Source organism: Dipteris shenzhenensis, chromosome 30 (genome assembly GCF_047967505.1).
Source record: "Dipteris shenzhenensis isolate YYH24624 ecotype China chromosome 30, Dip_SZ_1.0, whole genome shotgun sequence".
Lineage (NCBI taxonomy): Eukaryota > Viridiplantae > Streptophyta > Polypodiopsida > Gleicheniales > Dipteridaceae > Dipteris > Dipteris shenzhenensis.
In genome coordinates, this window is record NC_141625.1 from 11,230,305 (window position 1) to 11,246,289 (window position 15,985).

A 15,985-nucleotide genomic window follows, 5' to 3' on the forward strand; every position below is an offset into this window, starting at 1 on the left:
GGAGAAATGTATGAAGCAGGAAATGTAACAGGTGAATGGATATTGCAACGATGACAATATAATCGAACTTACGGCAAACTAGCGGATGCAACCTCTACTGACGAATAAGTCCGGCTGACTACGGGACCGTTACTGACGGATAAGTCCGACACTATCACAATTTATAGAGTATAAATAACGATTGCTACATCTGCACGTAAGCTCATCCAGCTAGCCAGTTACGATCCATAGTTTGCTGGATTTTCGATGTACTACAACAATCCAGTTTGCTAGATTTTGGATGCCGACACCGCTGGCTGATGAAGAGTCAAAGCTGGCTTTTGACTAGTTCGTTCTTGTGAAATATTATTTGTTTGACTTCTTATGTGATCATGATTGTAACAACACGATTATCTCCCCGCAAGGGTCCCTTATGTGATCATGATTGTAACAACACAACTATCTCCCCACTTACATTTTTTTTCCCCCCTGCGAGGGTCCTAAGGGATATCTTGGTTAGTGAGTTGCTAATTAGGTCCATCCTTTCCAAGTTAGTTCATTTCGTCAAATTGACCATGCAAATTGTGGTTAGTATGAGGTTTAACTATGGGTTAGTAGGAGTTTAAGGGATTCTAATGTGTTTAGGGTTTAAGGTTTTTGTTTGCTTGTGGAGGTCCTAAATGTTCTTGTCTTTTGTTAGATCTCTTGTGAAGATTCTAAATGCTTTTGTCTTTCGTTAGGTATTTCACTGCTTTCTTCTTGTATGGCACCACCTTTATATTACTCTTGCTAAAATAGGCACGTCCCTTCACACACACACACACTTCTTTCACCTCTTTTCTCTCCTGTCTTTCATTGCCCATATTCCTTCACCTTCACTTGCTTTTTCTCTTTTCCTTCCCTTCCAATTTACACCTATCGTTTCCCTTTTACAAGTTATCAAAAATATTTATTGAGCTGTACTTTACACCTAGTCTTATAATGACATTCTAAAAGGCAGGGCCTTAGTGGGATCCCCACCTTGTTTTAAACCTAGTAAAAGACACTAAAAGGAGAAAGTGCGCCTCAACATCTCCCCTACATAATGGTTGCTCACGTTTTCCAAGTTTTTTTTGGTCCCCTGAAAGAAGAGCTTGATCTTTCTCTGTGACGAGTACTCAGTTACTACTGACATTGTAAAGGCACCCACCTCTTTATTGACCCCTTTACTCTATTGGCCCTTCTCCCTCTTTCACCTCTCTCCTCCTCCCTTTTAAGTCATCTTCATGTCCCCCCACATATTCTACTTTTACTTGCTTTTTTCCCTCCCAATTTACTCATGTGGACTTTCCCCTTTACATGTTATTGGAAGATTATATTAAATTATTGTTAATTTCTATTACTTCTCATTTTTTCATACGAGGACTTAGTGGTTGTGCCACCTTGTTTGGGTCACTACCGTTCTTATCAAAGTATTATGTAGTTGACTTCTCATGTAATCACTTTATGACTATAGAACCTATGTTCACAGAGAAGTTTTATGTTTGTAGATGGAGAAACCTACTTTTTTTCACCTCTTAGGTTTTTTGTAAGGCAAAAATATAACCAAAACATGAAAAGTTTTATGGATTTTCGAAATTGCAAAAATAAATTTATGTAACAAACTAGAAATTCATAGTTTCATTGTACAAAATTTGCCAATTTTCTGTGAATAATTATGGAAATACAATAATCTCCTCTAGTAATTGCTATGCACATTTTCCAAGCACCCCATCCCCCCCCCCCCAACTTATCTCTGCACATCTTGCTCAAGGGTCAAATCTTTCCTACCCACATTCTTTAAGTGCAGTTTCTTATAGGCCTCCAGAGAGGGTAATTTTTGTGGAGCAATAGCAGTAGCTCAATCAGGTTAGGCATTCGCCCTCCTTAGTGGCTACCTACATTCAAACTCTTGAGTGGCTACCCACATTCAAACTCCCTTAGGGATGACCCAACCAAGTTGCACTTCCTAGGCTCCCTGCCCTTCCTTGTGTGTGTGAGTGTGTGAGCTATTATTAATATTGTGTGTGTGAGTGTGTGAGCTATTATTAATTTACTAATATTCCCTCCAAGTGTGTGTGAGTGTGGGATGTGTGAGTTATTATTAATACTTTTAAAAAAGAGAGAGCAAATTTGAGTAGCTTTCATGAACAAATATTTAGCTCATCACTTTCCATAGGTTAAGTTGTATGTATGGAAAGTTATGGAATAATTTGTTGAGATTAAGGGCCTTTAGAATAAGTACATGGGAATTATGGAGGTAACTTCATGATGCCATGTTTTTCTTACTCCACAAGTTCAGTTATATGTATGGAATGTTTAAGGGCCTTTAGAATGAAATTATGGAGGTAACTTTGTGATGCCACTTGTCTATCTCTCCATGTTGAGTAGCTGCCCGCAATCAAACTCCCTCAGGGATGACCCAACCAACCAAGCATTGCTTCTTGGGCTCCCCCCCTTTCCTGAGTTATTATTAATATTTTTGGAAAAGAGAGTGTAATTTTTAGTAGTTTTCATGAACAAACATTCAGGTCATGACTTTCCATAGGCTAAGTTTATGTATGTAAAGGTATGGAATAATTTATTGAGATTAAGGGCCTTTAGGATAAGTAGATGGGGAATTATATGAAGGTAACTTCCTCTTGCCATGTGTGTGTCTCTCTATAGTTAAGATATAGTTAAGATATATGTATGGAATGATTTGTTAGCCTTTGGAATAGGTAGATGGGAATTATGGAGGTAACTTGACGATGCCACTTTTTTTCTCTCCATGTGTTTAGATTAAGCAAGAAATTCCACAACGTCTTCATGAGGTACACTAAAAAGTATGCAACCATACAACATGGGTAACATATGACGTGCCTTCAACATGAAGGTGCTTTTTAATCCAATCAGCATGAGGGGTTATTTATTTAATAAAACAATCAAATCCAAATCTTTACAAAGGAAAAGGAATTAGAACATGTACATAGATAAAATTTAAAATTTTACATTATGAATGCATGGTATGTATAGGGTTTTCTAGCAATGCATTTTCCAGGTAATTATTGCAAATAGTGAATTGAGAGTTCCAATTATACAAGGTGATTAGACACAAGTACAAGAGAAAATTTATTTATTATAATAAGAATACATAAATAGTATACAAAATTTTAATGAGAAAAGTATATTTGGTTTATGTGAATAAAAATAAAATTGAAACCATAGAAAGTTAAAAAGTAAAATAAAATTGATATTTAAGTAATGATATGATTGTGGTGATTGAGCATTTTTTGTACTTAAATACTTTCATATTTCAATAATTTTTGAGCATATGTTATATTGAGCATTTTTATATTTAGTTCAAAGCTAAGATCAATGCAAGGAGTTTTCTTATTTGATTGCTCCACATGGTTTCATTTCCATAAACAAAGATAAAAGTACAAGATTAATTCTCAACGTACATATTTAAGTGCACAAAATTATCTCAAATTTTGTATCTAAAATTAGTTTATTTTGAATCCTTCGCCTATCTTTTGTCATTTTCTTCAAATGATGTAAGAAAAACAATGGATAGGAGCACTGGCTTTTATCGCCCCTAGAATGGAAACATTGTAACTAATTGATTTTGATATTTGAGAATATTTTATAGTTTAGAAATTTGAATACTACATTTGGGCAAGATCAATGCAGGTGCTACTTATATTTTACAAGTTTGTGGCATAAAAGTAGACATAGAGACTTAGAACATCCATCCTTTTAAAAAACTAAAAATTAAAAGATTTAATATCCTCTCATCATCTATCAAATAAATATTTAATTCATTCTACAATAACTTGTAGAAATTTTAGAATGGTCCTATAAAAAAATTATAACTGAACACATCAACCACACAATATTCATTTTTACCTATTAACGCATCTCAAGCCTTCTACAATAACTTTGAGAAAGCTTAGAAGAGCCCTATAAAAACCTTATAAACAAGACACATCAACTACACAAACTACGTCGCAATTCAATTCTAGTAATAAGGAATCTCAAATAAAGCCATAAAAAAGACGCCAAGGAATAAGCCTAGCCTTGTTAGTACGAGGTTAGTCCTTCCCATTTCACACATTGCATTTTCATTTTCATGAAGTTTAAAAACCTCAACACAATACATTCATGGCATAGAATTTATGACACATAAAGCTCTCTATAGATATCAATGGTCCTTTTAAAAGGAAGGCAATGTTGAAATTATGTTTTATGTAGAACCCAAATAAAACCATGTGGAAGTTGTGTGAACGAATTGCAAAACCCATAGCCTCTAGTTTCACCATGTTTGCCAAGTTTCATGGCATTTGAGTCCCTATAGACCCCTCCTTGGGCAAACCCTATCAATATATTACCTAAGGAGCATGCAACTTATCTAGTGTTTGAGATGGGGAAGCATAAAAAAGATGGTGCAAGATAGCCCATGTGCGCCCAAATCGACATGATTGTGCATGGAGTGTGTCACACCATCCTTCATGCACCCACAAAGTGCTATCCCACAGTGGGTGAGCCCAATTCAATAAGTCTTTTCCTAGGTAATTTTAAAAATGCTTTTGGGCCTAGTTGGGTAATGGATTGGGAGATTGTAGAATGGTAAGCCATGTCCCATGGGGTTCCAAATGGGTCTAAGCTTTGCAATATGATGGGTCCCATCAAGTTCCATGCATCCACAAAGTTTCATGGCATTTGAGGCCTTATAACTGTGAGATTTGTGCACGTGCGAAAGTGTGTGAGAGAGAGAGAGAGAGAGAGAGAGAGAGAGAGAGTGTGTGTGTGTGTGTGTGTGTGAGAGAGAGAGAGAGAGAGAGAGACAGAGAGAGAGATGCAATAGCAAATGTATATAGATCCAGGAATCAACCTCATCTTGAGGGGTACAACAATGGAAGAATGCTCCAAGTGACCACTCACAATAGAGGAGAAGGGCCCTTTATATAGGGCAGTAAATAGGCTGACCCAAGGGGCTATAAATATTGACCCCAACTCATTGTTTGTGTCTATTAACAATGTGGCAAGGAGTTGATCCTGTTTAAGTACTAATCTTTCATTTAAGTGCACCATTTCCTTGTTGAGATCATCACAAGTGATTTGCATTTGGGAGAGGGATAACTCGACCTCTTCCTTTCTGGTTCAGGCATCAAATAGCTATAGGTGTTTTTCTTGGAGAGAAACCATGGCTAGGGCATCCTTTCTACTTTTTGCTAGAGCATTTTGTGCAAGGAGATGTTGTTGCATTTGTTCTACCATGCTTTCCTTGAGCTTATGAATTTCAGTCTCAACACTTTGCAACTTGGTTTGGAGTGATGGGAGCGTCTGCCTTTACATTTCTCTTTCCTACTCATCTGACGCCATGGTAGCAAATAATTGTGACCATTGTTGTAACAGTTGACTGTGATGTTGTATGATCTAGAATGTGCTATGGCCTTGCTTGTATTAGACATATAGTTGACTCCCATGTGCACATGTGGAATTTTGATGTATTCCTTGAACAACAGTCAGATGTATGTTGCCACTAGAGACATTTGGGGGTTGTGACTTTATAGTGGAGTCATCAACATTGGTGACTTGCTTTTCTTGAAGAGGCATGCTATTTGGCTCACTTGTAAAGTCATTATGTGGCATGGTCTCCTCTTGGATTTCCACGCTCTAGTCCTTCTGTTGTGGTACCAATATTGAACTGAGTTGCAGGATTCTTTGGCAAAGTTCCACATTGTCATTCTCTGGAATCTATTTGCATTGCCGTGCATCCACGTTCTCCGCATTGAGAGTAGGTGGAGGCTCTAATTCCCATTTTGGTGATAATATCATTGTTTCAAAGTCCTCTATATCTTGTGTTGAGAGAGGTGTAGAGTCTTCCTCTTGCTCTGTTGTTGCAAATTACCTAATTATAATGGCCAATCGATGGGCAATGTAGCTTTTGCCATTATGTGAAGTGGATACATAATTGGTTAGCAATAATGATATGTGTTGAGCCGAGTCTTGTAGTTTTGCTCTACAAAGGAGTGTGTGAGTTTTACATTTAATTTTTTTTCACTCTTGTATGATTGAAAATGTCAACCAAAAACTTAGCTGCCTCTTTGCATATGGGATCCAAAATCATATCATGATGTATTCTCCCGCTTTGTGACTTTGTGTTAGGTGGGAATAAATGTTGAATATCAAAGAATCTGGCATCCAAATGTTTCTTTGGATATTCTTCTTGTGTCTCTAGAAATGAGAAATCTTCCTACATAGTGGATCTACTGAGGTGGATCTGTAAGGGCTTTTCTTTATATGTTACTGTGCCATACTTATCTTTCTCCAACTCTCTGCTTTTATATGATGTTATGAATTGACAAATGTATTTTGTCATAGTAGGTGTTGGTAAGAAGGATTTTAGCTTCTCAAAAAGACTTCCTAGTCCCTTTGACTGCAAGAAGTTGTATGCATCGGGTGACATGGCGAACGTTGAGACTCGTGGCCATACAAGCTATATTGTTTCATATGTTGCTAGCTCTTTGTTGGTTTGGTCATCAAGGTGTTCTGCACCTGCATCCTACATAGTCAAATGCTCTGCCTTGTGAGTGCTCGTGATACAATCTAGTCCTAACTATGAAAGACTTGGGGCCCCCAAATCTTCATTATTGTTGGGGATGGCTTGCATGTTGATGTAGTAGCGCTTCAATCTGCTCCCATTTATTGTTGCTATGAACTAGACTCCATCCAGTGTTTCTAGCAGCACACCTCCGATGGGGTTCATTTTTTTGACTCAAGTGGTAGACCTCGGGGTAGTCCAGCCAAGAACACATTCCTAAGCTTGACAGGCAACAAATCTTGCAAAGAAGTAGATGTTGTTTTTGAATGCACATGTTTTCGTTCCATAGAAGTCATATTTAATGCAATTTCATCTTTTCCATCAAAAGGAGACAAATCATGGAGACATACCTCATCATCACACAATAAATAGCACAAAAACATCTCTTTTATTTCAGAATTATTTATAAGAGTCTGTAGTTCCACAAAACAAATCATAAGGGATGTTGGCATGTCTTGTTCACCATGTACCAAAATAGTCTTACCATCTACTTTAAACTGGAAAGAGTTATGATGATAATTCAGTGACAAGGATGCACTCACACCAAACAACCACTCTTGGCCTAAAATAACTCTAGCACAAGTCATGTGCATTCATTTCATAACATTGTATGACGATGGGTACACTCTAGACTATGGTGTCCCAAACGTCCTTATCATAACCATCAACTAGTGAGTAATCCTTCATTTTTAACTTCTTGTGACTAACTTGTGATTCAAGAAGTTGTGCGTGGCACTATCATCTATCATAACTTCCCCCTTTTGCCCATAGATGGTACCATATATGCAAGCCAAATTATGAGGCCTAAAGGTAGGAAGCTACATAGACATAGTGACACAACACTCGTGGGAAGCGGTAGCATGACAAATAGTAACCTCTCAAAAGTTGTGAGGGGTAACACTTTTATAGTCTGTAGAGCGTTCTTAGGCTCCTTTTCTTTTCCTTTGTCATTCGATCCCATCTTATGCTTTTTCAACTTAGGACACTGACCTTGAGTGTGCCTTCTTAATAAGGAAATGAAATAAAATTTGTCTTTCTTAGTCTTCTCGTAATCTGAGGACTTCAAGAAGCAGGGTGGTCCTTTAGGTTTCTTAACCTGATCAACCTTTTGGTAAGGTCCTTTACATTTCTAACACTAGTTGTACTAGGTGACTTATATGCATTAGATACATGGTTACCTTTTCTGACAGTGTTGTCAAAGATCTAGGCAAATTTAATTGCCTCTTCAAGTGTTTTAGGCTCGTTCTACTTGACCTAATTTTTGTAGTCCAGATCAAAGCCCTAAGTCAGTGGCCAATTTCTCATCTTGCACTGATGCCAGGCATCCCAATTGCTCTCCAATTCATTCTCAGGGAGAAACTCCTTTTTAAAGAGTTTCAAATCGTGTCCATGAGGTGTGTATCAAATCACTCTCTATAAGAACTAACCACCATTTATATGCCTTGCCCCCAAGGGACAGGCTGGTCTACAAGGCACACAAGTGTCCCAATGTCTGATGCAAATTATGTAGGTCCTACCACATCCGAAAGAAAGTGGTGATGGCATCTTTATTACTTTCCTTTTCTTTGCCATTGAAATTGGGAGTTTTTGATCTTTTGCGAAGTGGGTAGAATCATGGGACCTACAACTCCTAAAGAGACTAGAGAGAAAGAAGGTTATCAAATTAGTGCCACCAAAGCTTCTGCCCCACGAGGCAATACGATAGATACACTTCCTGATAGCTTAGGCAATAGGACTTACAACTATGGAACTAAATTATTCTGAAGATTCGAAAAAATTTGTGATACACTATCAACTTTATCTTCTAGGCTTGCATGGTGCTTTTACAATTCCTTGAATTTAGACTTGGAGACTAAATTATCATCAAGCAAATACTTATCCTCATCTTCATGCACGACATCATCATGCAACCTTGAGGACATTCCTATAGATGAAAGCATAAGCACAAACATTTCTGGAGGGAGAGTCAGAGAATCCATAGAAGGGAAAATTGACGACTCCATGGTTTCCAGAACAATCACTACAAAAATAGGGCGTGAAACAACAATAACTCAATGTAAGAAACTTCAACACCTTGATATCATGTTGTCACCATAGCCTAAATCTTGTCCTAAACCAAAATTCACAAACACGAAGATTTAATCCTGAATTCAAGCTGCAAGAAGTCAAAGAAGATCATGAACCTTGTGCCAACAACATTGAAACTCTCTAGATAGTAACCTCCTGGGAAAAAAGCAAGTCATTTTTTGGCTTTTGCTGTCAGAAGAAGAGCCTTCAAGGACAACAAACATGCTAGAACAAGATTTTCTTACTTCTAGATGGATAATTGACACTTTCCCTTTCTTGATTCAAGCAACAAATGGCTTGGAAAGTTAGGGTAGCCTGATATATGGGACTTGAACTAAAAAAACGGACAGCAAACAATGGGTTTTGAAGCAAACAGGGCACTCTCGGACTGTGAGTAATGCATCGCAGATATCTCACGCTATATGCTAAAATTTTATCTTCTTTATGAACAAAAGTTGTAGAGGATTTTATGCTCTAAACTTTTTGTTTTACTTTGTCTTTGCTATCACCGCTATAAGAAGTGATGAAAATTGACTTGGGTGGGTATAGGAAGATGGCTGATCATTTGTCTTTCTGACTCTCTCTCTCTCTCTCTCTCTCTCTCTCTCTCAGGTATCAAGTAGCAAGCAACAACAAGATGGAAGTGTAACAGTGTTGACACTCTAGTTTGCTCACTCCCATTAGTTAACCCCAAAGTGCTTGGTTTGTGCTGCTCTTGTTGAATAGTCAACCCAATTGTGTAGTGCTCTGGTAAAGGTGCTTGCTCTTGCAATCCTTAGGGAAATGTGTATGTGCGTGTCCAATTGTGTCAAACGTAGGAGCCAACAAAATAGCTTGGAGGTCTGGGTTGGTGTTGAAGGGAAAACTGTGTGATGACGGGTGAATCAAGTTATTAACAGTTAACAGACAAAAGAGAGCACAATAGACATTGGAAGTAAAGCCACACTTGTATTAAAGAGAAGTCTGTTACAACCAAGCCACCTCCGCTTGAACTATACAGTCAATAGCAAACTCCTATCCTTAAGCCAGGTGAAGGAGAGTGTGAACACCATAGCCACACTCGCTCTACTCTCTTCTCCCCATTACAATGCTTCTTCTACATGATTGCAAAACTGACTTCTAAAACTAATGCACTCAGTTTGGGAAACCATTGGTCGCTATTGGTCTACCACTCTTAGATTGTGGTTTGCAAACGCAAGGTCACCGCCTCTTGTTACCGATGCTCACCATTCAAAAGTTACAAAGGGGGGAGCTCCTTGATCACCAACCACGAGAACCACGAGTACTACTCAATCTCGTGCTTGTAATGGTAAGTGTACCTTTTGGCCTAACCAGCAACATGATCTTCTACTCTAATACCAATGTTAGGACAATAGAGGAGAAGAGAATTGAGAGCATGTGATCCACCACCTAGCTATGCTATTATATAGCCATTTGTGGACCTTTCTCCATAATTGGCCTGCCTCACCTAATATAGCTTACTTTGCCATACTTAACCGGTCCTCTTTTTACGTGTCTAAACACCACCTTAGCCACTCGGTTACTATACTGGCTCCACTAAACCGAACTAATGGATACATACCTTTACTTTACAACTATGCTTATCTAACCCGATCCTTTACAACCATAGTCCCTTTTCCTGTCTACTGCCGGTCTTGCTCTCACTTTCATTATTGTAACACCATCTCTTGATGCAGATCCATAGGCCGCATGAAGATGCTTGAGTTCCAATAATGAAAGGCCAAAGCATAATCTTGGTGTAGAGTCTGGGTGGCTCAAGTATAGATGGGGCTTGTTGTATATTTTTTGTAAGAGTTAATATACATTTTTTTTGTAAGTTGCCTAGTGCACTCTAGGTGGCTCAAGTATAGAGATGGAGCCAATTATTTCTTGTTCTAAGCCTTCTATTCATTTTGCACTATCTAGTGCTTTCAATAGTGCATGCATAAGTTCAAATTTACATTGTCTAGTGCTTTCAATACTACATGCATAAGTTCAAATTTGCAATTTGATCAAAGTTTATGTGTTGACCCTACATTAGGTCAATCAAGTATAAAAAATGTGAATTTTTTATAGAAGTTTTTCAATGTAAGGCGACCACAACAGAATCAACAAACTACTACAAAATCCACCTCAATTTAGACTTGAGCTCTTCGAACCCACATTTACAATTTCTTGTATTTCTTAGATCTAGCAAGATTTACAAGAAATCATGCTATGAAGCACACTTTGTTGAACTATTAGCTACCACTTGCATGCAAAAGCTCAACAAAACAAACACTTGTAATCTTCAGTGAGCATAGTGATGAAAGCAAAGAATCTGGTGCCCAAGTGGTTGGAGCTTGGGTTCTCTATTCTGCCATTAGTGTTTTGTACCTCTCTCTTCAACTCTTTGCTCACTTTGAAACACCTTAGTTGTTTACCTTGGGTTCTCTATTCCCCCATTAGTCTTTTGTACCTCTCTCTTCATCTCTTTGGTCACTTTGAAACACCTTCTATATTGCTCATGGTCTTGTTCTACCATAGGAAACTTTGAAGATGTGGGTTCGAGATTCTTGGAAATAGTAGAAGGCTTGCTCTTCACTATACGCAGTATTGTGTGGATTAACAATCATATGCAAACCACACTATGTTTTTTATGGAATCTTCTTCCAAAAGTAAATTTGAAAATTCATGCAATGCACACACACTCTTTGATGCACTGAAAGCTCCAATTCTTGTGACTTTTGGCGAAATTCATGCAATGCTCACACACTCATATGCAAGCCACACTATGGTTCTTTTGGAATTTGTTTTCAAAAGCACAGTTTGAAAATTCATGCAATGCACACTCTCTCTCTTTGATGCACTAAAACTCCCAAATCTTGTGAATCTTGGTGGCAAGATTTTGGGCACTTTATCACCAATGGTCTGCTCTTATTGACAATTGTTCACAAATGTACCGTAGTACGAATTTAGAGCTTAAATAATCATTGAATGCATTTTTGCTTTAAGCACCAAACTTGAACCCTACTTTATGACAAAAGTTCATCTCGAGCCCTCAAACCCTTGACATTGAACAAGGTTGCCAAGTTTTCTCACCTTAATCTCTTTAGCACCCAATGAATTCTGCAAAAAATCTCAAAATTTGAACATGTTATGTTTTTCACTTCAACAACTTAAAAGTGTTCCCCTAGATTGATCGTACTCTTTGGAGTTAGTTTAGTACAACCTTTAGACCTCATGCTTAAACGGCAATATTTTCTTCTTGCTTTTTGGTAGTAATGCAGATCTAGCATTTTTTGTTATTTTTTGGGTCAAACTAACCTTAAACAAGTACTTGGATACACTGAAGAACAAGATTTCTCTCTCTCATGTTATATAAGGTAATGTCCAAAGGTTTAATACCAGAGCACTATTTTTAGTGGCTTATCAAAAGTAGTTACACACTCCCAACCCTTAAGTAAGGTGTCAATGAACCTCTTTGTTGTTTTCTTATTCACTCATCCCTATGCATGATCCAATAGCGCTTTAAGGAGTGCTAACCTCCACAACAAAAGCACCAAAATCTTTTAAATTATTATCTTTCTTATTTTTTGAAGTTTTTGTCACGTACAAAGCATTATGTTAGTCCTAAGGTAGGTTAGAAGTTTGCTTAGCATTATGTTGGGCTTAGGTTAGATGTTTGCTATGTGACATACAACCTTAGGTCATATTCCATTGAGAGGTGTAGGGTTGGGAAGTGGTTCTCGCATTAGCTCATGTGAAGAAGAATGCTTGTTTATCGCATTCAGATGGATGTTTGCAATTCTATTAGGGGTTTATAGTTTACAAAATGGTTTAGGGAAGGGTGTATGATTGAGAGGTAGGGTAAACGTAGATAGCTATCTGAGGGGAGTGAGTAGATTAGGGGTAGGAGAAGCAGCAGTGAAGTAGAATGGAATGGGAGTGTAAGAGTTGGAGTAATCTAAGAATTGGAGGGGAGAGAGAGTACGAGACCTAGGATTTCAAGGTTTGGGAGTACAAGTTGAAGGGTTGGAGCACACATCTATAGTGTTGAGGAGTGAATACACTACCCAATATATGTTAAGAAGGAAGCAAAAGAAGAAAGTTAACAAAACCCACATGCTTGGATACATAGCAAGAGACCCATCAAGGTCTAGACAAAGTTCGGCCTCCAAATCGAGTCATCAATACCTAGAAGAAACCTCTTAAGCTACTTCATGAAATGGGTGAGGAACTTCAAATTGTGCTATTGATTGCACATAATGAGGTGAATCCTTGGAGCAACACCTTTGAGCTCTCAAGCTATGCTAATTTCCAAACATGCAAGGAGATGACCTACTAGCAAAACGCAACAAATACACAGAGATGTTGGAAATTAACTATGAAAAGATAAGTAGCCTCATTAATAATATTGATTCGATCATTAGTGCCTATAAGGTAGTGCTAGCAATGATAACCTTGAATGGAGCACTAAGTGAGGTCTCAACATGAGGACATTAGTCACTTGAACACTCCTTTAATTGAGCAAAGTTGTATGTGGAGACTTACCGCAACCATGTTGAGGTCTCCTTAGGGGATGGTCATTAGATTTCACTGAAAATTTTGGTCATGCCACACATGTAATCGTTCTATTGGTGAACGAACATTACAATCTGGTTCTTCGTGTGCGAGCATGAGCCAAAGATGCACGACGCCTAGTAAAGTTGCATATATCACGAGTTCTACTTACACATGGCAGCTCACATCTAGGTGGGCTGACCAACAAAGATGTGGGGAATGCATTTTTGCCCCAGTTTGCCCAAGGGGACATTCCCATGTAGGGGAATTGTATGTTCTAACTTTGTCGAGAGGCAAATAATAGCCTTTTTGAGTGAATTTGGCCTTCCTCATCGGCTATGGAGAAGCTCCCGTCAACATCAGGAATTTTGGTGAAGTTAAGCATCTAAATGGAGAGGGAGTAGATGTCAGGGAGTGCATTCCCGCCCAATGCCCATTGTCGCTGAACAATGCTCAAACAACATTCGTCAGGAATCATTCCCACCAAGGGCCAACTCTATGGTCATAGCCCATCTCTAACAAGGACCCTTGCAACGGCCCAAATCAACCAAAAACTTGCAGTACGAATGGCTAGTGAAAATTCCTATTTCTAGCAAAGGCGGTTGTAGCTCTGGTTTTCGTCCTGGCGGGTAGCTCGTGGGAATGTCTCCGGCATTGGCAGAAATTATTAATCCCGCTCATGTAGCTGTGACTGGGAATGTCGCCTTGTTGCAGGCCACTCCCTACCCCTGCTTGCAAGGATGCACGCCTATTGTGATGCTACTTGAAACCCCCTTGCTTGTGATGGGCATACTGTATGAGGAGATTGAGCAGACTGTGTGTAGAGATTGTGCCAGTAAATCTGTGGTGGAGCTGAGGGCGGCATTGACGATGGCATTGATGACGGACCGTGAACCTGAGGAGATGGTGCTGCATGGAGAGATGCTGGGGAGGGTACAGTGTAGCCTCTTAGGGCTTGTTTCCACAGGGGCCAGTGCGATGCGCATCTGGCCACCCGATGATTGAGGTGGAGAAAATTTGTTGAATGGCGCTGGTGAAATCAAGACGAGAGTACAGGCTGACAACAACCATGAGTAAAGGGTGAAAGCAGAGCTGCGGGTGGCCAAATGAGTCCATGGATTTTCATCTCGCGCACTCAGAAGCATCGCATTCAATCAGGAAATTCTCGTGTGAACAGAATAAAAGCGCGCTCGCGCACGCCGAGCACAGATGTGCGCATCTGAGTTGCGGGGAAACAGGCCCTTAGGTAGCTCTCTTCCTAGCTAGCGAGTCGCCAAGCTCCAAGCCCCAAGCTATGGCGATGGCAACTCTATCGCCCACATCGTCTCCCAACTCTCCTCACCTCTCCTCTCAGTTCCTTTGCCCTCTCCGGCTCACCCATCTCCCTTCTCAATCTTCTTGGCGGACCACTTGCTCCTCTCAAGACAGCAAACAGCTTCCTGAGCTCATTAGCCACCTTGCACGTTCCCTCTGGGGTCCGGGATTGCCTCCTGGTTTGCTCGTTGGGGCTGTTCGATCTGCCTGGACTACAGGATGGATGGTAATGATGAAGCAGCTGGCCCCTAGCGACAAGCAAGGTGCTTACGAGAGACCCAATAGCAAGTTTCGTCGCCGTCTAGCTCATTCAGTGCTTGAATCAGAACGTGGGAGATACCACCTTTATGTCTCACTCACCTGCCCTTGGGCGCATAGAGCTGCAATTGTCCATGCATTGAAGGGATTGGAAGAGGCAGTGCCTCTGTCTGTCGCAGTGCCGAGTAGCACTGGGTTGTGGGAATTCAGGCCTCAAGATAGCACACCAAATAGTTCAAAAGACGTTCTACCACCAACCGTAGACAAGGCAAATAGATGCCAGCGACTTATTGACGTGTACAAACTTAGAAATGGTGGCTACGATGGTAGGGCCACGGTGCCAATGCTCTGGGACGCGGTTGAAAAGGAGATTGTAAGTAACGAAAGCGCTGACATTATTGAAATCCTCAATTCGGACTTCAATAACCTCGCCCTCAGCCCACAGCTGGACCTTGCGCCTCAGGATCGTAGAACTGAAATTGATAAATGGAACAGAATGATCTACCCCAAAATCAATAACGGTGTCTACAGGTGTGATTATCAACTCTTGACATCCTCCCAATTGACATAGGAGTAATCTCGTCTTTGCCCTTTACACAACATACAAAACTCCTGCATTGACAAGCCAGTAATTTATCATCATGGATGCATGATGAATCTTTCAGGCATTTCTCTAAGAGTTCAACCCGTATGATCACAGGCGTGGCAGCTGGAGAAGCTCTAACCAATCTACCGTCGTTACTTACTGATTTTATTAAGCATGTGTGCAGTAGTAACCAGGTCTATGGATGGATTGTTAGCACCGAGAAGCTAGAGGTGTATAATCTTCAATGCTTATGTACAGGAAGCCGTTCCTTTAAGATGGCTAATTGGTCTGCATCCAAAATTGAAGAAAACTAGTCTATGTATCCTCAAACATGAGAAATCTGAACGTCCTAGCGTTTGTTATAGTGAATTGCTCCATTTGACCAAGGGGCAAGGCGGGTTTCTCTGCAGACAGCTTTATTGCAACGTGTCTAGATCCTTTTCCTGAGCACTCGTGGATTGGATGGGAGGAGTGGGGAAGGCTGACAGACTTATCCTTGCCTCAACATTGAGAGAAGTGACACATTAAACCAACTGGATATGTATTGATAAACAAACATAATTTTTAGTAGTAGAGTTGTTTTGAAACATGTATATCCAATTCTTGCTCTTAAAATTTATGTAAGAGATGATAGT

At 39.6% G+C, this 15,985-nt stretch overlaps 1 protein-coding gene across 2 annotated transcripts in view; it reads left to right on the top strand.

Moving 5' to 3' along the window:
• Nucleotides 1-14,389: 14,389 nt before the first annotated feature.
• LOC147881714 (Glutathione S-transferase family protein) overlaps nucleotides 14,390-15,985 on the top strand; it is a 29,267-nt gene continuing 27,671 nt past the window's right edge. For both annotated transcript variants that reach the window (XM_087401680.1, XM_087401681.1), the window contains exon 1: nucleotides 14,390-15,295. In XM_087401680.1, the coding sequence (XP_087257806.1) occupies nucleotides 14,487-15,295 (809 nt within the window). In that variant the 5' untranslated portion in view covers nucleotides 14,390-14,486. The remainder of the gene's footprint in view (nucleotides 15,296-15,985) is intronic.